Here is a 24,258-nt window from a genome sequence, read left to right as displayed (position 1 = left end):
TACTGAGTTCAGTAAAAAGAGAATATTGAAGAGCACTCAAACAGAGAGACAGGAGAGATCCCTGATGAATACATATACAAAATTTTCAATAAATAAAATATTTACAAGCTGGATTCAGGCATATATCAAGAAAATCAGCTGTCATGGCTTTATTCTGAGAGCAGGGATGGCTCAACATGTATGAGTCAATAAGTGTAATGAGTCATATAAGAGAACATAAAGACAAAAATTATACAACCATCTCAATATATGCAAAAAAGGCTTTCATAAAATTGCCTTCATAATAAAAGTCATAGATAGAGTAGGACTGGAGCAACAAAATAATAGCTATATATAACAAACCTACAGCCAACATTATCTTAAATTGAGAAGATTTAAAGAAATTCCATTAAAATCAAGAACAATACAGAGCTATCCACCCTATACACTATTTTTTAATATATTGTTCAAAGCTTGGTTCAACAATAAGAAGAGAAAAGGAAATTAAGATGCTGGAGAGATGGATCAGTAGTTACAAGCCTTTTTTGCTCTTACAAAGGACCTGGGTTCAGACCATGGAACCCACATAGTGGCTCATAATCATTTTTATCTTCAGTTACAGGGGATCCAACACTCTCTTCTGAATTTTACAGCCACCAGGTAAACATACAATGCCCATACATATATGCAGTAAAATACTCATACACAGAAACAAATATTTTAAAATGTAAATAAGACTTTAAAAGAGGTGGTAACTGTAGTGATAAAAATAGGAAAAGAAGTTAAATTATCCCTGTTTGCAGATGGAATAATATTATACATAAGAGAACCCAAAAATTCTATCAGAAAACTTCTAGAAATGTTCAATACTTTCAGCAATCTTATAGGATACAAAATCAATTTACAAAAATGACTAGTAGGCTTTCTAAATACGAATAACAAACACACTAAGAATGATATCATGGAAACACTCCCATTTACAGTTGCCTCAAGAAATCTGGCAATAAACCTAAGTACTGGACACTTTAATCTCTAAAGAATGAGACTGAGGAAGACTCTAGAAAGTCAAAAGACTCCCCATGCTCTAGAATTAATATTATGAAGATGACAATTCTACCAAAGCAATTTGTGTATTCAGTGAAATCAAAACTAAAAATTCCCACAATATACATAACAAATTCACAAAAATCTTGAAATTCAAATAGAACCATAACATACCATAGATATCCAAAGCAATCCTGAGCAGTAATGGAGGAATTATCATATAAAATTTCAAGCTATATCAATCAAACCAGGAAGGTACTGCTAACAAAAACAGACATACAAACCAAGCGAACAAAATAGAAAAAGCTAAACACTCTTCTTGTATTTGACAAAGAGGCAAAAAACACACACTGGAGAAAAGATAGCATCTTCAAATGGTTCATGGACAACTGGATGTCCACATGTAGAAGGATGAGCTTTAATACCTATCTTAAAGACCTCAGTTTTAAATCTGAAACTGTTAGAAGAAAATACAGGTAGTACTCCACAAGATAGTGATGTTTGAAAGAGCTTTCCAAATAGGAATAATTAAAGCCAACAATTTGTAAATAGGACCCTGTAAAAACCAAAAGCTCTGGAGAGCAAAGAAATTAATTGAGTGAAGGGGAATCCTACATAGTGATTACATATCCTTATATACACAGAGTAGTATAGCTCTACTCTCCAATCAAGAAAGCTTCTTTTTACAGGAGATGAAGAGAAAGCTTCTTTTTACAGGAGATGGAGACCTTGTAGAAATTCTAACATGTCAAAATGCAGAGAACAGCTGACTGTGGTGTACTCAACCACAGATAATGAATCTACAACACAGCACCTACGCCTAAGCATTAGAGAACATTGCAGAAAAGAGGACAGAAAGACTAAGAGCCAAAAGACCTAGATGCTTGATATAAGATAGTGTCTTCTGGTGCTCATTTTGGCAGCACATATACTAAAATTGGAACAATGCAGAAAAGATTAGCACGGCTCTTATGCAAACATGACATGCAAATTTGTGAAGATAGTGTCTTCTGTATATGACAGGGAAGCTGTATCCATGAAATCTCAACTATAGTGTTGCCTAAACTCGACTTGCACAATTACAATGCCAGTTGATATGGCAGTATAGATGTAGAGAATCTCACAAGGTGCCACTTCTAGATGAAGAGCTATAGCCCCTGAGAGAGGAATACTTTGTCTTCTTCAGGGACAAGAAACCTGATAAATTATCCACTCACAAGTGGTCATCTCTCAACAAATACATATGAACTATATGATCTCACCAGGATATCCATGCATATATATGTAACAATAATTAAATCAGAAGTCATAAATTGTGGCTGTCCTAGATGGTGGCAACCAGCACACACTGTATCTGAGAGGCACAGGATCTGAAATGCTGAAATTGGTGAGCAGAGGGGCAGCTGAAGCCAGAACATCTATATTGAAGCTTCCTGGACAAGAGGGGACAACCCATGAGGGGACAGTTTGGATCCAGGTCACCCGTGGACTTCTCTGGGGACTGAGAGTGGCAAATATTCAATGCATTTCCCCTTGCCCAAGGAAGCACAGGTCTCCCAGTTGTGCAGAGGTGGTCAGCAGCGGCCCTTGCCCCCAAAACGGGCCTCCCTGCTCTGCTGAGGTGGCAGTGGTTGCCCAAAGAATGAGCTTTCACTCTTGGTGACTGAAACAGTGCAGGTGGGCCTCCGAGAACTGCTGCTGCAGCAGGGCATCAGCTAGTCCAAGCAGGCGCCTCCTTGCTCTGTGACTGAGACTGCAGAGGCAGCTACCCCAAATACAGGTCTCCCTGCTCAGTGACCAAACAGTGGACACCACTGAGCTGACATATTTCCTACACTCTCAATTGCCCCTTTGGGCCCAAATCTGAGAGTAGAGAACAGAGGGAACCACTGTGCTTTCCAATTAGGCCTGAAAGCGAGTGAGTGCACCTTTAAGTGAGTGCGTGCAAAATCACAGATACAGGGTCTCTCTAGTTAGCAGCCAGACATCAGATCCCTCCAACCACACCCTCACTGTGGGCAACATAAGAAAAAGGGGGACATAACAACAGACATTGAGGAAATGCAAATAATAGTTAGGTCTAACTACAGAAACCTATATGCTCCAAAATTTGAAAATCTAAATGAAATGGACAAATTTCTTGATAGATTCTACTTACCAAAATCAAATCAAGATCAGGTAAATAGATTAAATAGTCCTATATCCCCCAAGGAAATATAAGCAATCATCAAAGGCCTCCCTTCCAATAAAGGCCAGGGCCAGAAGGTTTCAGTGCAGAATTCTACCAGACATTCAAAAAAGAACTAACTCCAATTCTCTTCAAACTATTCCACAAAATAGAAACAGAAGGAACATTACCAAACTCATTATATGAAGCCGCAGTCACCTTGATACCTAAACCACACAAAGATGCAACAAAAAAGAGAACTACAGACTCATCTCTCTTACGAAAATTGACACAAAAATAATCAATAAAATACTTGCAAACCAAATCCAAGAACACATCAAAGATATCATCCACCATGACCAAGTAGACTACATGGGTAGTTCAATGTACAGAAATCCATCAACGTAATCCACCATAGAAACAGAGTAAAGGCGAGAAAAATCACAAGATCATCTCCCAAGATGCCAAAAAAGCATTTGACAGAATCCAACACCCATTCATGTTTAAAGTCTTGGAGAGATCAGGGATACAAGGCACATATCTGAACATAGTAAAGACAGTATTTAGCAAGGCTATAGCCTACATCAAACTAAATGGAGAGAAACATAAATCAATCCCACTGAAGTCAGAGACCAGACAAGGCTGCCCACTCTCTCTATATCTCTTCAACATAGTACTTGAAGTCCTAGCTAGCTAGAGCAATAAGACAACTAAAGGAGACAAATGGGATACAAATCAGTGAGTAAGAAGTCAAAGTATCACTATTTGCAGATGATATGGTAGTACACATGAGTGACCCCAAAATATCAAGCAGAGAACTCCTTCAGCTGATAAACACCACCAGCAAAGTGGATAGATACAAAATTAACTTAAGAAAATCTGAAACCCTCCTGTATACCAAAGACAAAAGGGCCGAGAAAGAAATTAGGGAAACGACATCCTTCACAATAGCCAAAAATAACATAAAGTACCTTGGTGTGACACTAACCAAGCAAATGAAAGAAATACCTGTTTGAAAAAACCTTCAAGTCTCTGAAGAAAGAAATTGAAGATATCAGAAGATGGAAAGATCTCCCGTGCTCATGGATCGGTAAGATTAACATAGTGAAAATAGCCATCCTACCAAAAGCAGTCTACAGAGTCAATGCAATTCCCATACAAATGCCAATACAATTCATTAAAGAACTTGAAAGAAAAATTCTCAACTTCATATGGAAAAAAAAAAAAAAACAACTCAGAATTGCCAAAACTATTCTGTACAACAACGGGTTTTCTAGAGGTATCTGCATCCCTGATCTCAAGCTGTCCTACAGAGCAATAGTAATAAAAATGCATGGTACTGGCATAGAAACAGAATGGTGGATCAGCTAAATCAAATAGAAGGCCCAGAAATAAACCCACATACCTATGGACACTTGATTTTTGACAAAGAAGCAAAAACCATACAATGGAAAAAAGACAGCATCTTCAACAAATGGTGCTGGTCTATCTGGATGTCTACATGTTGAAAAATGCAAATAGATCCATACTTATCACCCTGTGTAAAAATAAAGTCCAAGTGGATCAAAGACCTCAACAGAAAACCAGACACACTAAATCGGTTAGAACAAAAAATGGGGAAGAGCCTAGAACTCATTGGCACTGGAGACAACTTCCTGAACAGAACACCAACAGCACAGGCTCAGCAAAGTTCAGCAAACAATAAATGGGGCCTCATGAAAATGAAAACCTTCTGTAAGGCAAAGGACACTATCGTCAGACCAAAACAACAGCCTACAGATTGAGAAAAGATCTTCACCAACCCTATATCTGACAAAGGGCTAATATCCAGAATATATAAAGAACTCAAGAAGTTAAACAGTAACAAATCAAGTAATCCAATTTAAAAATGGCATATAGAGCTTAACAAATGATTCTCAACAGAGGAATATCGAATGGCAGAGAAACACTTAAAGAAATGCTTCACATCCTTAGTCATCAGGATGTGATGCAAATCAAAACAATTCTGAGCTTCTGTCTTACACCCATCAGAATGGCTAAGGTCAAAAATTCAAGTGAAAAATCCATGCTGGAAAGGATGTGGAGAAAGAGGAACCCTCCTCCATTTCTGGTGGGAATGTAAACTTGTACAACCACTTTGGAAATCAATCTGGCACTTTCTCAGACAATTAGAAGTAGCACTTTCTTGAGATCCAGCAATATCACTCCTAGGCATATATACAAAAGAAGCTGGGAACAACCCAGATGTCCCTCAACAGAAGAATGGATACAGAAATTGTAGTACATTTACACAAAGGAATACTTCTCAGCAATCAAAAACAAGGAAATCATGAAATTTGCAGGCAAATGGTGGGAACTAGAAAAGATTATCCTGAGTCAGGCATCCCAGAAGCTGAAAGACAAACATGGTATATACTCACTTATATGTGTGTTTTAGACATATAATAAAGGATAATCATAATAAAAGCTGTATTCCTGAAGAAGCTTAGCAAGAAGGAGGACCCTGTGTAAAATGATCAATCCTCACTCAGAAAGGCCAATGGGAAGGACATCAGAAGAGGGAGAAAACAGGGAACATAATAGGAGCCTACCACAGAAGGCATCTAAAAGTCTCTACCCAGAAGGGTATCAAAGCAGATTCTGAGACTCATAACCAAACTTTGGGCTGAGTGCAGGGAATCTTAATGAAAGATGGTGGAAATAGAAAGACCTGGAGGAGACAGGAGCTCCACAAGTAGAGCAACAGAACCAAGAAATCTGGGCACAGGGGTATTTTCTGAGACTGATACTCCAAACAAGGACCATGCATGGAGATAATCTACAACCCCTGCTCAGATGTAGCCAATGGCAGCTCTGTCTCCAAGTGGGTTCCCTAGTAATGGGAACAAGGACTGTCTCTGACATGAACTCTGTGTCTGGCGCTTTGATCACCTCCTCTGAGGGAGGAACAGCCTTGCCAGGCCACAGAAGAAAACAATGCAGATAGTCTTGATGAGCCCTCATAGGGTACGGTCAGATGGAAGGGGAGGAGGACCTCCTCTATCAGTGGATTTGGAGATGGGCATGGGAGGAGATGAGGGATGGAGGGAGGCATTGGGAGAGAATAAAGGAGGAGCCTACAGCTGGGATACAAAGTCAATAAACTGTAATTAATTAAAATAAACAAAATAAAATTTAAGAAAATCAGAACTAAATTGCTAGATCCTAGAGCCTGAACTGTACAGATAACAATGTCAGGTTGCAATTTCAAAAAGATTAACATTGAGGGGAAGAGATGCTAAGCTGCTAAAGGCACTTGCTTCCTAGCCCATTGACCTCAGTTCAAGCCTCAAACCCACATGAAGGAAGGAGAGACCCAACTCCTCCAAGTTATCCTGTAATCTCTACACCCATGCCATGGTATGTTTGTGTACACATGCACACAGATAGATAGGTAGATAGGTAGATTCAAAAAAGATAGAAAGGTTGGACACAACTGACAGACCTTTCTAGCATTTCAGGTGTCTCTTCAGAATAGCAAAGCAGACTGAAGATGACTGAGCTTTATGCAAGAAGCCTGAAACAGGACTCTGTTCACTTTCCCCAAGTTTCCTCTTTCTTATGAGCTAGCACACTGACAAACACTGGAGCCAACAGCATGTTTTCCTTCTGACTCAGAAAAGAATGGCTTGATAAAAACAAGATGTTTTATTCGCTCCTGTATTAGCCCTTGGCTTACCGGATGGAGTTGTTTGGGCCCATAGGTCAAGTGAGTTGCATCTACAATCTGCTTAGGACTTGGCAGCTTTTACTTTGCATGAGCTAGATGGCAGTGGTGGAACTTCATGCTTAATAAATCTGTGAACTTGACATAGACCAGGCAATAGAAGTGGAGCAAAATCAGGCTTGTTGTCAACCAGGGTAGTCTACTGAAAGCATTCCTATCAGCTTTCCCTCCCAGCCCTTTCAGGAGCTAAAAGCTGGCTATATGCAAAGCACTGGTCTTGCCTGTTAATCATGCTGTGCAGCCTATAAAACTGCCTTTATCTTCAATGCCTCCTTGTGTTTGCTTTGTTGACTGTCTTCTTGAAGGGAAATAGCTAGGAACCATTTCCAAAATGTATAATAGCATTTCTCTACTTTTGTTCTAAACTGGAGCCAATGTTGTCAACTTGCAATGAAGAAATAATCTTGAGAATTACATTGTTTCCTCAGATTCTATGGATAGCACCCTTAACTGTTTTCTTTCATTTGGGAAATAATATGTAAAAATCCTTGTAAGGATTCATTTCCAAGAATGGAGAGAGTTGATTTCATCGTGACAGCCACTGCAGCACATTTTCTCCCATCAGGCTGGTTTTTAGGGCTAGTATTATGGATTTCCTCTTTATTGAAAATCCATCTAATGGAAGACTTGCTTACTTGGAACTCTTCAGATCTTTTCTTGACTAATAGTTGAGATTTTTTAAATTGTTGCTTAGGTTCTTATAATACATGGTCAGTTTGGGCTGTTTGTTTAGCACCCTTCCACCTTCATCTGTTTTCTTAAGTATCTTCTTTGTTAGACCTAACATTATAATTGAAGAGTAGATACAGAAGAACTATAGAGACACCTCTTTTCAATGTCCAGTGACAATGAACTTCTCTTCCAGCTATGTCCTACTTTCTTTTGGGCTCTGAGAGTGATGAATCATTGGTGATCAATATCCTAATAGGTGCACGGTTCTGCTACTCTGGATTTGCTGTTAGAGGTGATGAGGGGTTGTCACTAGTGTTTGTTTTCATGTGAAGAGAGGGTCCTTAAATTTCCTCATAAACTCTACTGGGAATATGGAATTAGTCTAGGTTTCTATCAGTACACTCTGAAAAGAATTGTGTGCACTTGGTCTGGGAATGACCACAGAGGAAAGATGACCTCTGTAGATGACCACCGAAGAAAGCCAATCACTGATGTAGAAATAGTGCCAGCTGGAAAACATGGTAGGGTCCTCCAGGCTAACCTCATTAGTATACCAAGAGAAAATGAAACTTAAAGAGGTGAACACTTGGCAGGGAGATGTTGCAATCTCTATGAAGCTAACAGGCACTGGACAGCCTGAGAGGTTTTCTTGCAGATTTTTATGTTCAGGGCTTTTCAGGATGAGGAGCCAGGAGTACTGCACCTAGTGTCTGTTTTCAATTAAAACCCAACAACATTGGGTCCTGAGTTGGGATACAGTGAATCTGACTTTTAGAGTCAACACTTATTGCCCATGTGGTTCCAAACAAGTTTTTGTGTTGGTTCCCAATCTGTACAAAAAGAAGTGTTGTGAATTATAGTGTCTGCTTTTTACTTCTGATATTAAGACTTTGAGCTTCTGAGTTTCACTGTAACATTGGGGAGGACAGTGCAAGATAGAGTTTATTCAGTTCAGCTGTGGAAAAGGACTGCCTTCACCTTTTCCTCCCATGAACACAGAACCTCTCTGCCCAAGTAGAGCTTTCAAACTTAAAGGAGGTCAATACTCTTATACATACCTTGTGAAGGGACAGAGCAGAGAGAATCAGCCCCATTTTGCAGGTGAGAAATTCAAGATACCCCCAAAATTCAAGTGACTTGAAGATGAGTGGACCCTAGACCTTTGTCTCCAAGGCCCATGCTCAGTCTACTATCAAGCTTATGTGCTTGTCTCTGCCTATTGTTCTGGCTGGCATCTGGACTCCAGTGTAATGTGTCTATGAAATTTTCAACAGTCAGAGGTGATTGCCTGCTGAAATCTCTACAAAAGCAGGCAATTTCCAAACACTTTCCTTCTTTCTTGTTCAACATTTCTAGTTAATCCTATATGAAAAGTCTAGAAGACATGGTGTTAGAAAATCATTTCTAGGAGAAAAAGAAAAAGACCTTTGGGACCATAGCTGATTGGTAAATATTGGCAAAAAGAATGAATCAGTAGCCAGATACTGTCCCTGTTTCCTTTTTTGATCAGCTGAGAAACTACCTAAGGGCCAACTGAACATCAAGTCCACTTTCATGAGCAGTTAGAAGGATCAGATATTCACCATCACTGAGAGGACTGACCCCAAGCCTGAAGGAGGACTCTTTCCCCAGGTCCTATAGAGAATTCACAGAGATGTCTATGTACATCTACTTGTCTGTGTGTATAATCCAGTTGATTAATGGCTCAGGATATGGAAAAGACCAAAATGGTTTCCCAATACTTTCCAATACAACTAGGACTTGGGTAACCAGCTATGGAAAAGCTTAGATGAACTAAGTGAGTAGACATTTATTGCAATGGGAAAAAGCTCAGACATTGCCAGGCCCTTCAGTTTGTATTACCAGATCTAATCCAAGATCTAATGCATATCAAAACTGTATGGTAGAAAGAGTGTAATGGGAGTCATGTCCAAGGATGCCTTTCATTTTTATAGAAGTGAGTTTTGAAAAATCTCCACTTTGCATTTCCTTGAAGGCTGGAATGTGACAAGGTCAGCATTGTCATCACTGCTTGAATGCTCTCTATTCTTACTCTTCTGAAATTCTAGAAATCTTTTCTCTACTTGCCATGATGAGTGGTCACCATGTTTTGTTTAGTTTTTGAGTCAAGTAAGTTTTCCCAACATGGCCAGCTGGAGAAGCAGCTTGCTGGCAATGAACTTGGAGGTTTGTACAATTTCTGGCTCTTTGAAGCATAATTCTGCACTCTGAGCCCAAAGGGTGGGGCCATGGTGTAATTGTATTTGCCAGGAAGCAAATTTGCTACTGGGCGGCAATTCACACCCTAGGAGTGTGCATTTTTAACTTGGATGGCATGAAGAAATCCTGAAAGACAATGTGGAGACATTGGAGATCCCTGTGAAATAACAGCAGCGTGGCCTAAATCAACAGTGATAGGTGCTTGCTAACATCCTGCTTCAGCTTTGCAAGTGACTCGATGATCACCTAGCCACTGAGTAAGGGTTTCCAGCACTAGTGTCTCAGTAGCTGAAAACCTAAGCAAATACATGGCAGTGTCCAGTTTCAAAAGGAGTCATTCTTGCTTAACATGGAGGCTAAAAACATCTATTTCCTCTAAAAAACTTAGAAGATGTTACTTAATCCTTTCTTTACAAAGGGCAGCTTTCTACAATCCTGAATTGGAGTAAGGAGTGATAACAATTTGAACTTGATAAAAGCAACTTTGTTAGAACGCAATTCACACACCAATGAATTTATGCATTGAAGGTATGTGATTCTGTTTTAGTGTGTTCGCAGAGATGAGCAATTATCCCCACAATTAATTCCAGAATAGTTTCATCATCTTCAGAAGAAACTCAGTACTTGTAAGAAATCTATCCACATTTTTCCAGATTCCCAGCCATAAGCAACCCATAGGATTATGGATTTGCCTGTTCTGGACATTTCATACAAATAAAATTGTAGAGAGCTAGAGAGGTGACTCATCAGTCACTAGCACTTGCTGTTCTAGCAGATCTTTCAGAGCACCGATATATACTTGGAATCATCTGTAACTCTGATTCTATGGTATATGACACCCTTTTCTGGCTTGGTGGGCATCAGACATGCATATGGTGCACATACTTGGTGGTAAAACACAGATAGAAAAACTAAATAAATAAATACATATTTAAAAATAACAAATGGAAGCCAGGTAGTGGTGGTACCTGCTTTTAATCCCAGCACTCAGGAGGCAGAGGCAGGTAGATCTCTGTGAGTTGGAAGCCAGCCTGGTATACAGAGTTAGCTACACAAAGAAACCCTATCTTGAAACCCGGCCCCCCAAATAAAACAAGCAAACAAACCAAACAAATTGTCGTCCCTGAAAACATACACATATAAGTAACATTATATAGACTGGTCAGGTTGTATTATATTTGAAGTGTGTGCATTTGCACATGTGTGCATGCGGGCATGTGTGAGTGAGTGAGTGTGTGTGTGTGTGTGTGTGTGTGTGTGTGTGTGTGTAAAACAACAATTAATATAAAAAGAGGACATGGATTTGAAAGAGAACAAGGAGGAATATATGAGAGGATTTGGAGGGAGGAAAGGTAAGGAGAAATTTTGTAATTATATAGCAAACTCAAAATTTAAACAAACAAATAAATAGAATAGAATAGAGAATGAAAACAAACAAATAGAATTACACATCATAGGGTTCCTTCCTTCGCACAATGCTTCTGAGGTATATCTGTGCAGTGCTTGGCAATCCTGACTTGTCTAATACCAAGTAGTATTCTCTTAGGTAGATACTTGACATTTTTTCTATCCACACACATGATAGTGGGTATTTGGAGCTATTTCACATAGTACCTCTAGAAATGTGTGGGTTCCAGTCTTTGTAGCATTGAGTGGAGTTTCTGTATTGTATGGCTACTCTGCACTAACTACTTCTCATAACAGCTATACTCCTTCACATACCCAGCAGCAGCGTGTGGAGTTTCCAATTTCTTGGTATTAGCTTTAGATCATTGGGGTTCCCCCCCGTTTTGTTGAGACAAAGTTTCATGAATCCTAGGCTGACCTCAAGCTAGCTATGTAGCCAGAGATGACCTTAAGCTTCAGATCATCTTACCACCACCTCCCAAATCCTAGGATTATAGGCATGTGCCACCAAATCTTTTTTATGTAGTGCTGAAGATCAAATCCCACCTAGGACTTTCTGCACAGTGGGCAGGTAGGTACTCTACTAACTAAGCCTCATGCCCAGGTTCACTTGTGTGTATGTTTTTTTTTAATTAAACTTTTCAAAGTAAAAAAGTGACATTTTCAAATATTAATATGTTTATTAGCACAAAACTATAATTATATACCTTGCAGCTCTTGCATAGAGTCAAAACAGCCTCAAGTGTGCAGAACATGTTTAATAAGAGTATACATTGCTAAGATCACTTGTGCTCCAGTACACAATCACTGAAGCTCTTGACCAAGTTAACTAAATTCCTGAGGAAGTTTCAGGGAAGATTGTCATCTAAGCTTGAGTGCACCCTGCAGATCCATCCATTAATAGTTCCTGAGACCCTATTGTAGGCATGAACACTCTAGGGCAGCAGTTCTCAACTTGTGGGTCACAACCCCTCTAGGGTTCAAATGAGCCTTTCATAGGGGTGACCTAAGACAATCAGAAAACACAAATGTTTATATTATGATCCACAACAGTAGAAAATTACAGTTATGAAGTTGCAATGAAAATAATGTTATGGTAGGGAAAACATTGGAACATGAGGAACTGTATCTAAAGGGTTGCAGCATTATGAAGGTTGAGAACCACTGTTTTAAGGATACTGACATATCAAAGACTTCACTCCTGCCTGAATGAGGACCAGGATATCAGACAAATAACTTCCTACTTAGACAAGGGGCTCACAGAGGGAGCCCCTAAATAGCAAGCTCTTTCTGTGCACATCTGACCTCTTCCTGTTCCTCCCTTAGTTCTCTGGGCTAAGATATCCTCTTTGATCTGTACCACAGATTGTTAGTGGAGATAGTGATGAATAATGGTTAACCAATGTCCTGTGGGTCAGGATGGCCTGAGGCTTGTGGCAATAGAAAGGTGGTCTGTTTCTTGGGAGGCATTTTCTTCTGATTCTTAGCTCTTTACTCCTTTCTACCATCCATTTTGCAAGTCTGGAGAAGAGTAATCTCAGCCTTCCAGTCTACCCACAGCCAGCCAGCTATATAGCTCTTCCAGCTCTTTCTTCTCAGCCCTGGCCCAGCTAGTACCCAAGCACAACAATTGTGGTGGTGAAGGTGTAGGCTGCCGTTCAAGACACAAATTCAAGCCTTTGTTCATGAAGCTCCAGTAACTGTCCCCACCCAAACTTGTGCCCTTTGTGTTGGATTTGGAGAACAAAAAAGGGCAGAGCATGACATCAAGAGTAATCAGTCTTTTAAAAGAAGGCCAGCCTTTTGAGATTTTGTCTGGTTTTGATTTTGGTATTGTTTTTACATTTTTTTTCTTTAGAGTTGAATGAGTGGGTAGCTTGCATTATGTCCTTAGGTCTTGTGTTGCTAAATATGAAATGACCAAGTCTCTACCCCCATAGACTGAAAATGCTGAGCCTGTGTTGCTCAGTCTTAATGGCTGCATCTACATTAATGCAGTCTCAATTGTCCTTCTTCATTTGCACAAACTGTCTATTATATGTACCATTTTGACCCTAGTATTTGATCAATATACCAGTTAGAGCCTCAGGTTTGGTTCCTAGAAGACATAAGGAAATGCTGAAGTAGAGACAGTTGTTGTTTTAAATATAAAGGGATATACAAACATCTATAAATTGCTGAAGTAGAGACAGTTGTTGTTTTAAATATAAAGGGATATACAAACATCTATAAATTGCTTGAAGCAAGAATGCCATGGAAGAAATGTCTCAGAGGCAATATGATGAATCAATGTGTCCTGGATCTGGAGGCTGAACTCTTTTTAAGTAACATTCACGTTCTTATTTGGAAATTATTAGATTCACTGTAAAGTGCAAACACATGAGATAGAAGCCCCCCTTACCCCTCACACAGTGTCCCTCAAAGTTACATGTTCCATACCAGCTATACAATGTCAAAATCAAGAAAATGATACCATACAAATACATATGTTCTAAAACCTTATGTTACACACTTTCATTCTCATGTCTCTAGATAAACATCTAGGAGTAAGGTTGCTGGTATTTTCATGCTTTTATCCATAAGAAGCTTTCCAACTTACAGAGCAACTACACCATTTTAAATGCTCACCAGCCATGGATGAGCAGAGTTCTGCTGTACTCTTTTCAGCATGTGGCATTGTCAGTAAATGTTTTCTTTTCTTACATTTTTTAAAATCTTATTTAACTTTATTTTATGTGCATTAGTGTGAAGGTGTCAGCTCCCTTGGAATGGGTGTTACAGACAGTTGTGAGCTGCCATGTGGGTGCTGGGAATTGAACCTGGGTCCTTTGGAAGAGCAGACAGTGCTCTCAACCACTGAGCCATCTCTCCAGCCCCAACTAAATGTTTTCTAAAGGCAGAAATCTCATGTTCATGCAATGTTATCTAGAGCATTCTTAATGTTGTTTGTATCATATAATTTTTATTCTTTACCTGTTACTGTAGTAGAGAACACTGATGGATTGATGAGAAAAATGGAACAATTTTCCTAAGCCGAAATGACCAAATTTCCCTATATTAAAAACTCTGTCATTTTTACTTTTGAAAAAAGAAATCATAATTGTTAAAACCCCTGAAGTGAAAGTTTGAATGGACTGAAATGTGCCTTAGTGGTAGAGCACATAGGAGGTCCTGGCCTCAATTACCCCCCCACACACACACACAGTATGGTAAAAGGAAGGCTCTAGCTTCAGAGAGTGTCAGATGATAACTGATTTTTTCACTGTGATACGGAATTCAGTTTGTGAGCATTTATTGGGACTGTTTTCATCCATGTCTGTCAGGAAGATCAGCTGGTAATTTTCTTCTCTCTGCAGTATTGAAAGAAGACTTATTATCAACTCTATATGAGCATGACCTCATTCATGGAACACTTGCCAGGTTGTTGTATTATCCTGACACCAAAACCACAGACTGTCCAGATAAAAAAAATCACAGGGCAACGTGTTCAGAAAAATTCTAAACAATAGTTTAGCCACTTATAGCTTGCTCTAGGCATATAATGCTGGCTCAGTACTCATGTGTTTAATGTTGTTTTCTCATCTACAGAGTGTAGTAATAATTCCTTTTTCATTCAGTGAAACTTTTAGTTTTCAGGTTAAACAACTTTACTAATTTTCTCAAATCTATCTCTTTCATTAGGCTTTTCTCTTGTTTTTGTTTTCAGCATAATTTTTAATTTTTTACTATTTCCTTTTGCTTGCTTTTGAATTTCTATTTTTTTTCAAAGTGCTTTGAGAGCTGAAGTCATTCCCTCATTCCCAATGTAAGCATTAAGTGCTGTGAATCACTCATGGAACAACATTACTCATATTTCATGAGTTTTGATAAACTATGGTTTCATTTTCATTCATTTCAACATATTTCATTTCTTTCCTTCAAAATTCTGACACAATTTTGAAGCTAGTGCTTTTGTTTCTATATGTTTTGAAATTGTTTATCTTTTTTCCTAATACTGTTTTCTAAGTTGGTTCTATTATAGTCATAAAAACATCATCTATTATTTCAATTCTTGTAAATTTTATAGATCATTTTAGTTCCTTTGAATATCTTATATTTTTTCAGCTCTGCTATTTGTAAGATGTCTTTGTAGTGTATTGAACCTTTTACCATTATATAATGTTACCCATCCCCAATAATTTTCTTTGCTCTAAAGTCTACCTTATTTAATATTACTGAAATAGTCTTTATCTCATTTAAATTGGTGTTTGCATAATTTATTTCCTTTTATAATAGTTTCTTTCTTTTTTGTTGTTGTTTGTTTGTTTGTTTTTGGTTTGTTGAGACAGGTTTCTTTTGGTAACAGTTCTAGCTGCCCTGGACTCACTTTGTAGACCAGGCTGGCCTCCAGCTCACAGAATCTACCTGCCTCTGCCTTCCTGAGTGCTGGGATTACAGGTGTGTGCCATCAAGCCTTGAAGGGTTTTTTTTTTCTTTTATTTAAAGTTTCATGTATATATACAATACATATGATGATATCCGTTCTCCAGTTCCCTCTTCCAACTCCCAAACTTTGTTTTCTCCCAATATGTCTCCATCCAAATGTCATATCTTCTTCTTAACCTTCTCAATTTATTAATGCTGCCAAAGTAGGCATAAGTGTGGTGTCATCCACTTGAGCATAGATAGTATGTCAATGGCCACTTCCTCTAAAAACAGTAATCCTTCCTCCTGTAACAACTATCTACTGCCAATAGCTCCCCAGTATGACATCATTTTGGAGATCACCTGCCCCATCTATGTCATAATCTGGCCTGGGTTGATCTTGTACAAGTCTTCTGCAGGTTACAATTGCTGCTATGAGTTTAAGAGTTTAATAGTCATGTCCTGTCCAGAAGACAGATTTCTATCACCTTTCTCTATCCCCTTCCATGATATTTACTGAGCCTGGGATGAGGGGATTGATATAGATGTACTATGACATAACAAAAATTAAATAAATTAAATTTAAATAAATTAAACTAAAATTAAATAAATACTTTGAAGATTTATAAACAGTAATGATATTGAAGTAGTAAGAAAAAGTTTCTGAACTAAAAAAAAAAAAAGATCCATAGCAAAATTCTACCAGAATTTTAAGGAACTACTCAAATTATCCCATAAAATAGAGAAAAAGAAAGGCTTTCTTTTTTAAAAATAAAAAAAAAAACACCTTTATCTTGATGATACCCAAACCAGATGAAGTCAACACACATAAAAACAAAACAAACAAACAAAAAAACAAATAAAATTACAGACTGATCTTCCTGTTAGACAAAAATGCTAAAATTCCCAATAAAATACTGGCAAACTGAATTCAACATCACATAAATAAGATCACTCATCATGATTAACTTGGATCTGTTTCATCAGTTTAAGGATGGCTCATCATACAATATCCATTAGTGTAAATTAATCACATAAATGAACAAAAGACAGAAACCACATGGTCATCTCAATAGAACAGAAAAATTCTTTGAAAAAAAACAAACTGTGTAATGAGGAGTCATGGAAAGGCTAGAGATTGAGGAAGCATTCTGGAATACAATAAAAGCTATACACAACAAGCCTATAGCTGACATCATGCTCAATGAAGAAAAACTGCTAAAGAGTTCCCACTAAGATCAGGAATAAGGGAAGGGTGTCCACATTCCTACCCTCAATTAATATAATGCTTGAAATCTTGGCTACACTATGACAAGAGAAGAAAATAAAAGGGCTAAAAATTGGAAAAAAAATCAAGGTATCCCTATTTTCAGATCATGATTTTACATATAAAAGACACTAAAGACTCCAAAAATACTCTTAGAAATAATTAATTTGAGCAAAGTGACAAGATATAAAATTGACACACAAAAATAAGCAACCTACCTACATACCAATAACACATAGATTGGAAAAGAAAGGAAAACAATCCCATTCACAACAGCTATCCAAAATAATTTGGAAACAAACCTGAATTTTAAAAAAAATTAAAGGCCTTTATAATAGAAATGTTAAGACATTGAAGATACATTGAAGATGGAAAGGTATCCCATGCTCACAGGTTGGAAGGATTAATATTATGAAAAGACCATCTTTTCAAGAGCAATCTATGAGCTCAGTGCAATCATCTCAAATAGAAATTCTAATACCATTATTCACAGGCAGAAACAGTCCAAAATTTTATGTGGAGGCACAAAAGACCCAGGACAGCCAAAGCAAACCTCAACAATAACAACAAATTGCTGTGGAAGTTATGAACATACCTGATTTCAAATTATTCTACAGAACTGTGGTAATGAAAACAGCATGTTTACAGCACATAGATCAATGAAATAGAGTTGAGGACCTAGATATAAGTCCACAAAACTGCAGCTACCTGATTTATTTTACCAGACATATACATGGGATAAAAAGCATTTTCAAAAAATGATCTGAGAAAACTTAATCTCCACACGCATGTTTTCTATCACTTCACTTTCAATCTCCTCAAATTATTATATTTTAGCAACTTTCTTTAAATACTACATTAATTTATGTTTTTATCCGATTTGCTAATCTCTTAGGTCATTGTTTAATATACTTGTTGATATTAGTGTTGATTCCTACCCACTTATGTAGTTTGAAAATTCCACGAATTCTGTTTCAACTTTTCTTTTCCCTTACTTTTTATGGATTATTTCAGTGATGCTTACAAAAATATTTGATTCAAGTATAGTATTTTATACTTCATCTTTTTGTGGTGATTGCTCCCAGTACTACTGTGTGTGTGTGTGTGTGTGTGTGTGTGTGTGTGTGTAGGCACGCGTGACTTAAAATGTACAACTAGTTTCAACTTTTTACTGCCTTTAATGACATAGAAAAACTTTTCATTTCTTTCTACCATTTTTTACTTCTGTTTATAATGTAATTGTGTTAAATATTTCTTCTACACACATTTAGAACTATATTAGATAATATTATAATTGGTAATTCAACCATCAACTAATTTAGGAAAATTTAATCATGAAGGAAATCTATTTATTTAACCATATTGCTTTTCTCTTTCCATTATTCTTTCTTCTTTGCTAATACTAGCATTTCTTCTTCAACTGTTCTCTGTTGGGAAAACTTCCTTTAATTTTTATCTCAGTAAAGGTGTGTTGTTGATTAATCTCCTTGGTTTTCCTTCATTTAAGAATGCCATGATTCCTTTTCAACATCTGAAACATTTTCACTCAGATTTTTGTGCTTAAGTTCTCAGTGCATTATTTTCTTGTGACTTCTGTCTGTAGCTTCTGAGCAAATTATTTGCCATTTGCAATTGTTTGAATAGGTTTGGCCTGCATGAATTCATGTGTTTAAATGCTTGGCGATAGGGAGTGGCACATTAGGAATTGTGCCCTTACTGGAGGATGTGTGGCCTTGTTAGAGAAAGTGTGTCATTGTGGAAGTGGGACTTGGAGGTCTTAAATGCTCTGGTTGAACTCCCAGCTACTTCTCTAGTACCATGTCTGCTTGCATCCCACCATGCTTCCTGCCATGACAATAATTGACTAAACCTCTGAAACCATAAGCCAGCCCAAATTAAAAGTTGTCCTTTATAAGCCTTGTCTTGGTCATGGTGTCTCTTCACAAAAATAAAATTTTAACTAAGAAAGCACCCTTGAAATTAGTTATCTTCTATAGGTGGAGTGTCATTTTTCTGTCACTCTTACCCAGTCTTTGTCTTTACATTGCAGTAAGTTGGGGCTGTAAAGAGTATAAGAAATCAACTGTTCTTTCTATTCTCTCTTTGGTCCCACTCACTAAAGTTATTTTAGTTACTGTGGTTTCCTGGTTCTAGTATTTCACTTTCCTGAGATTGACTCTGGGTTTTTGTTTGTTTGTATTTTTGTTTGTTTTTTTGTTTAAAGCCTCATTATATCTCTTGGGGGAATCATGTAAATGATTGCAATTTAAAAATTCTAGTCAGGTAATTGCAACATCAGTATCATCTTGGTGACATATCTATTAATATTTTTTCATTTAGTTTTAGATCTTTTGGTCTTGGTACAAGACCTTTTTAAAATTGGGATATTTTTAATATTTTGAAACTAGCTCTTACTTAAATATTTAATTTTGGTTGGCCTGTGAGGAAAGAGGGATAATGTCTTTTTTATACCCAGTAATATAGAAGTCCAAGTTCCTTAGATAGTTTCTTTGATGTAAAGGAGGTTGGAGTCATTGATTCCTACTAGGCAATCTTGAGACATCCAAGACCTCACTAAGCATGTACTGCTATCACTCCAGTAGTACTGGAAGAAGTATCTCATTACTTCCAAGTATAAGTACAGTGGTCTCCCTGCTTGGTCTTTGCTGGTGGAATGAGATGAGACCACAGTGGGTTTTTTTGTTGTTGTTGGTTGTTTTTTGTTTTGTTTTGTTTTGTTTTTTGGGTTTTTTTTTGTTTTTGTTTTTGTTTTTTGTTTTTTGTTTTTTTTCTGTTGGTTAGCTGGATTAAAATGGTTTGTCTTAAGGTTTTCTGTCTCAAAAGTACCTTTCCTGTCCAGTAGATAGAAAAAAACCAAACCTTTGTTGGAGCACTTTTATTTGTGCCCATTGGCATTTGAGGTTGCTGGTTTCTTCTAAATCTATCATAATATTTGAGGCAAAAGAAATTTCAGATAACTCATCAGTGTTACTCATCAGATCCTAAGGTCCCTGGACAATTTATAATCTCTCTACCTTACAGAATCCTCTAATGTTTGTTTTATATAACATGACAAAAATTTTGTTTTCACTCAGTGGGAAAATAAGGGAAAGTGCTTTCTGGCTTTCCTAACATCAAGATTTCCATTCCTAAATACTCCATAGGCAAGGACAGTTACAATGAGAAAAGCTAACCCCATCTTTGAATACCTTAACATAGTTCTTATTTCATGTGTAGCTTGTGGAAAAACAGAAAACACCTTTCCCTGGGTTTACATGCCTGTTCATCCAGCATGGAGGGTGTGCTGGTGTGTAGCGCACTCAGTGTCCTATCAACCAAGGCAGCATCCCTTTTATTCTTTCTTGTGTCAGTCATGATTGGAACTATTGGTCTGCTCAGTTGGCTGCATACTGTTATGGCCAGAGATAGCAGATGCTTTGAAGACTGATTATAGAGGTAAAGAGGCTCTTAAGCCACCACTTTGATTCTATAACCATGGTTTTCACTGTAGGGAACTATAGCTCAGGAAATCGGAGAGCTCTCCCTGAGTCCTACACAAAAGCAAATCTAGACTCACTTTGACCATCTGTATGTCCCATTCTATTTTAGATTCATCAGGTTCCTCCACCCTCTCCTCTAGTCCAGTTTGTTTGTTTCATGGACATGGATGGCCATTTTATCCTGGACAGCTGGCTCATGGAAGCAGTCCTCCTCCCTGGGTGGGGGGGGGCTGACTATGAGGGTGGTATATATATGGTGGGAAGAGACACAGGAAGATGAATTAGGCAGGTCCCACACAAACCTGCCCTCAGAATTGAAAGCTTGTCAATCATGGGGTCAATGGTCTCATCTTCATATCTGAAAGACAGTGTACTTTTTGTCTCCTTAAGCCCTGTGTCTAGGTCGTTCGGAAAACGCCTTGGAGAGTCAAGAATAAAATTGCAGGTCAAACAATGGATGACTGGAAAAGTCGGCTTGTAATCGAGAGCATGCTTCCCCATTTCAACATGGTGGGAAATCGTCAGGAGCCCAGAAAGCTCCAGGAATCGGTAAGAAAATGGGCAATTGGGAATGGGGGGAGGCGAGTGTTGAATGCTTATAATCTTACATTTGAATATGAGATGTGCTGTTGAAATTCTTTGTGCAAGTATGGTTTTGTGGGGCCAACTGAAAAATATAAGGGATTTGAATAAAGAAGATTAGCTGCCCCTGCCCCTGTGGGTTCCTGGGGGGGGGGGGAAGAAATAAGAAATTGGGCATAGAAAGGGATTTTTACTTAACTCTCTGGCCCTGGTAATTTTTCTGAAAGTCATAACACATCTGTGCTTTCCTTTCTAGTAATTCAGCCATCATCCCAGTGTCTGAAACTCAGTTTTAGGGATCCCAGTGTTAGCTCTAAGGGTAAGCATGGTGGTAAGGAGTATGAGAGCCTCTGCTTGCTTAAGTCTGCTAGTCAGTGCCTGCAACATCATCAGTCTACCAAGATTAGGTTAACAGGAGCTGCAGCAAATACAATGGCTCTTATCTCTGGGTATTAGCCCACAGAGGCGTGGTTTGCTTAATCTCTGAAAGTAGTAGAGCAGAGGGGAAATGGTTCCTATAGAGCCATGGATCTGTTTCCTTCCTGCTTATGGAACTGGGGGCCTTGAGCTCTGAGGTAATGTCATTTCACATAACTGGGAGACTTATCTACCCCAGTTCTCAGGGTTCATTTTTAAGAATTTTTTTATATGTACAGGTGTGAGTGATTGAATCATGTTTCTCTCTCTTTTTTTCTTTGTTGTCAATAATGTGTTGAGGATATGCTATTAAGTCAAAAGCATAGCTTTTAAAAAGCTTTTTTTTTTTTAAAAAAAAATTACTTTGGTGATTGTAGTACCACAGCATTGACAGAAATGGGCAGTAAGTCGAGACGGACAGAGACAGATCAATTGGTTGGCCAGTATGACCTGTTTTCCGAATTTCCAACAACCAGTTGAGGCATTTCCAGAAGAGAATCTGCATTCTAACAATCCTTAATATTTCAGACTTCTTTTTGATAGTTAACGTCTGAGTCTGTAAAGGAAAGCATCTACTCTGTCTCCAGAGTCCACAATCAGTTTAGGCTTGAATTTAAATCCTTCCCCCGACTCACTGGGGCCAAATCCTGGGCATAAGTGTGGGTGGGCTACAGGCACATGAGGGAGGCTTCTCTGTTTTTTACTCATTGTCCAGACACCCTCCTAAAAATAAAGTATGTATCCTAAGTAATATTCGGTTTCCATCTGTGTGGGCAATTGTGCATGTCATCTAGGGATCACTGTCCTTAGAGTGGGTCCTTGGAGCAGCTCTGACTGTAAAGCAACCATCATTGCTCATGCCATTTTCTCGCTTGGGTTTTCATGGCAAATGACCTCTAGTATCCTTTATAAGCCTTGTAAAAAATGCACATTCATTGCTTTAGAGTCATACCTTGCACTTCATCAAAATTAGCTCTTCCTCCTCCTCCATGGCACAGCTCATTCTCTGCCCTTGGCGTAGAGTGACCTGGCTATTTTTGAAATGCCAAGCTGACCTAGAAGACCAATGATTTGCCCCAGTTGAAGGGGTCCAAAATATACCCGAGTTTCTGAAAGCAGCTTCCTCAGATGAGCCTTCTCCACAGCTGAAACTGCATCTGTCTTCTTGGAAGGCACATATGGTCTCCAAAAGAGGTAGCATCAAGAGAGAACTCTCTTCCATGTCTGATAAGCAATGCTCTTCCTGTCTGTAAGCATCCAGAGCAGCTCTTGGTGTGATGTTAGAGCAGCTGGGTTCTAGTGGCCAATCAATCCCTGTAGCCTCAGGAAGGTACCTAGTGCTAGACTTTGCTGCAGATACTAAGGATCTAAACAGCAGGGTATTAGAGGCGTAAGAGTCAGACATTGATATTGATATATTAATAGCAACATATCCTGGGTGTTCAACAGAACCCTGCTGTCAAAGGAAGTTACTGCAGGGATTCCAACGATTATGGCAGAAAGCTGTCCTTAGCAATAATTGAGCTTACATTTCCAGGGTGTGGCTTAGCTGGATTCAGATGTTCCCCTTGTTGGCTCTCTTTCTGACGCTTAAATGACATCAAGGGTTAATATTGCTCCCTGGTTCCAAGAAATACAGAGTCTGGAAGCTACTGTTTGGGTGCCACCTGAGAGCTTGAACACAGAAATCTTCTCTGGGAAGTACTTTTATCTAGTTTCTATTTTTGTTAGGTTGAAAACCAAGCTAACAGAATTACCCACATCACATTAAAATCATGAAATAAAATTCTATCAGCCTGAGAGGAGAGATTTATCTCTGGAGAATCAGGATCTCATTTGTAGTCCAAGCTGGCCTGAAATGTGTGGTCCTGTTGCCTTAATCTCCTGAGTGTCAGAATTACAGGCATTTACAACTAACTTTTCAATTGCTCTGGAATTTTCATGTAAACAATTGAGAACTCCTTTGAAGAAAGATTTGAATTTAAATTGATGAATATGTTTAGCCTAAGACCAGGGTTCTACTCTTATACCGGGTGCTAAGTAGTTACCCTGTTCATCCACTGCCATCTAGAAAACTAAATCCAGATGAACCAAGGGCAAGAGCAACCAGCTTGATTTCACAGTTGACTTGGTGTTAGCACTTCACTAAGTATTTGGGGAGCACTGTCCCCAGATTCCCCAAGAAGTCATTACCACAAGGAAACTGAGGCTCAGAAAGCTTAAGCACCTTGACCAAAGTCCTTATAGACCTAATAACAGGCAAATCTCAGAGCCCATTGTCCTGCATCATTCTCTGCTGCCTGTTAGACCTAAAGCTTATTTCAAAACACACAATGTTGAGTGCACAGTACAAAGTAAATTGTAAAAAAATGTAGTGATTCAAGTTCCTTTTCAGCATCATTGTTTATCTAGTACCATGATTATTTAATGACTGCTGTGGCACAGGAAAAATTGTGGGGTTTTTTTTTTCGACAATATTTCACCATCTCTCCAAGGTTAGTGTATGGAGTCAGTATATCCAACATCATGTCCTTTACTTTGAAGTTAAGACTGAACTCCTTTTACAGATCCAGCAGGCTGACTGGAAAGCTCAAAAGCATTGAGTACTCCAGAGCCTTCATGAGGCAAGAGTTCACTGTTCAAGTCATGTCATCTCTGCCTCTTTCTACATCTATTCCATTTCTATAATAATTTCTGTGCAAAATGGAGAAGTTGGCCTGGAGATATACCTCAATGGGCACAGTGCTAGACAAGGATCCAGTTTCAGTCCCATTACTGGCAAAAGAAATAGCATTAACTCTTCTAAGAATAATAAAAATGGGGAAGTTAAAGT

At 38.4% G+C, this 24,258-nt stretch overlaps 1 protein-coding gene and 1 non-coding gene across 7 annotated transcripts in view; both read left to right on the top strand.

Moving 5' to 3' along the window:
- Mamld1 (mastermind like domain containing 1) overlaps positions 1 to 24,258 on the top strand; it is a 128,258-nt gene that overhangs the window by 50,150 nt on the left and 53,850 nt on the right. For all 6 annotated transcript variants that reach the window (XM_060376781.1, XM_060376779.1, XM_060376780.1 and 3 more), the window contains one exon: positions 20,817 to 20,975. In XM_060376781.1, coding sequence (XP_060232764.1) covers positions 20,880 to 20,975 — 96 coding nt within the window. In that variant the 5' untranslated portion in view covers positions 20,817 to 20,879. The remainder of the gene's footprint in view (positions 1 to 20,816; positions 20,976 to 24,258) is intronic.
- Positions 1,931 to 2,037, top strand: LOC132651527 (U6 spliceosomal RNA). The gene has a single exon (XR_009589145.1). It is a non-coding gene; the product is annotated as a U6 spliceosomal RNA (small nuclear RNA).

Source organism: Meriones unguiculatus (genome assembly GCF_030254825.1).
Source record: "Meriones unguiculatus strain TT.TT164.6M chromosome X unlocalized genomic scaffold, Bangor_MerUng_6.1 ChrX_unordered_Scaffold_30, whole genome shotgun sequence".
Classification (NCBI taxonomy): domain Eukaryota; kingdom Metazoa; phylum Chordata; class Mammalia; order Rodentia; family Muridae; genus Meriones; species Meriones unguiculatus.
The sequence above is the reverse complement of the archived record's forward strand: the minus strand, read 5'-3'. Positions and strand labels throughout refer to the sequence as shown.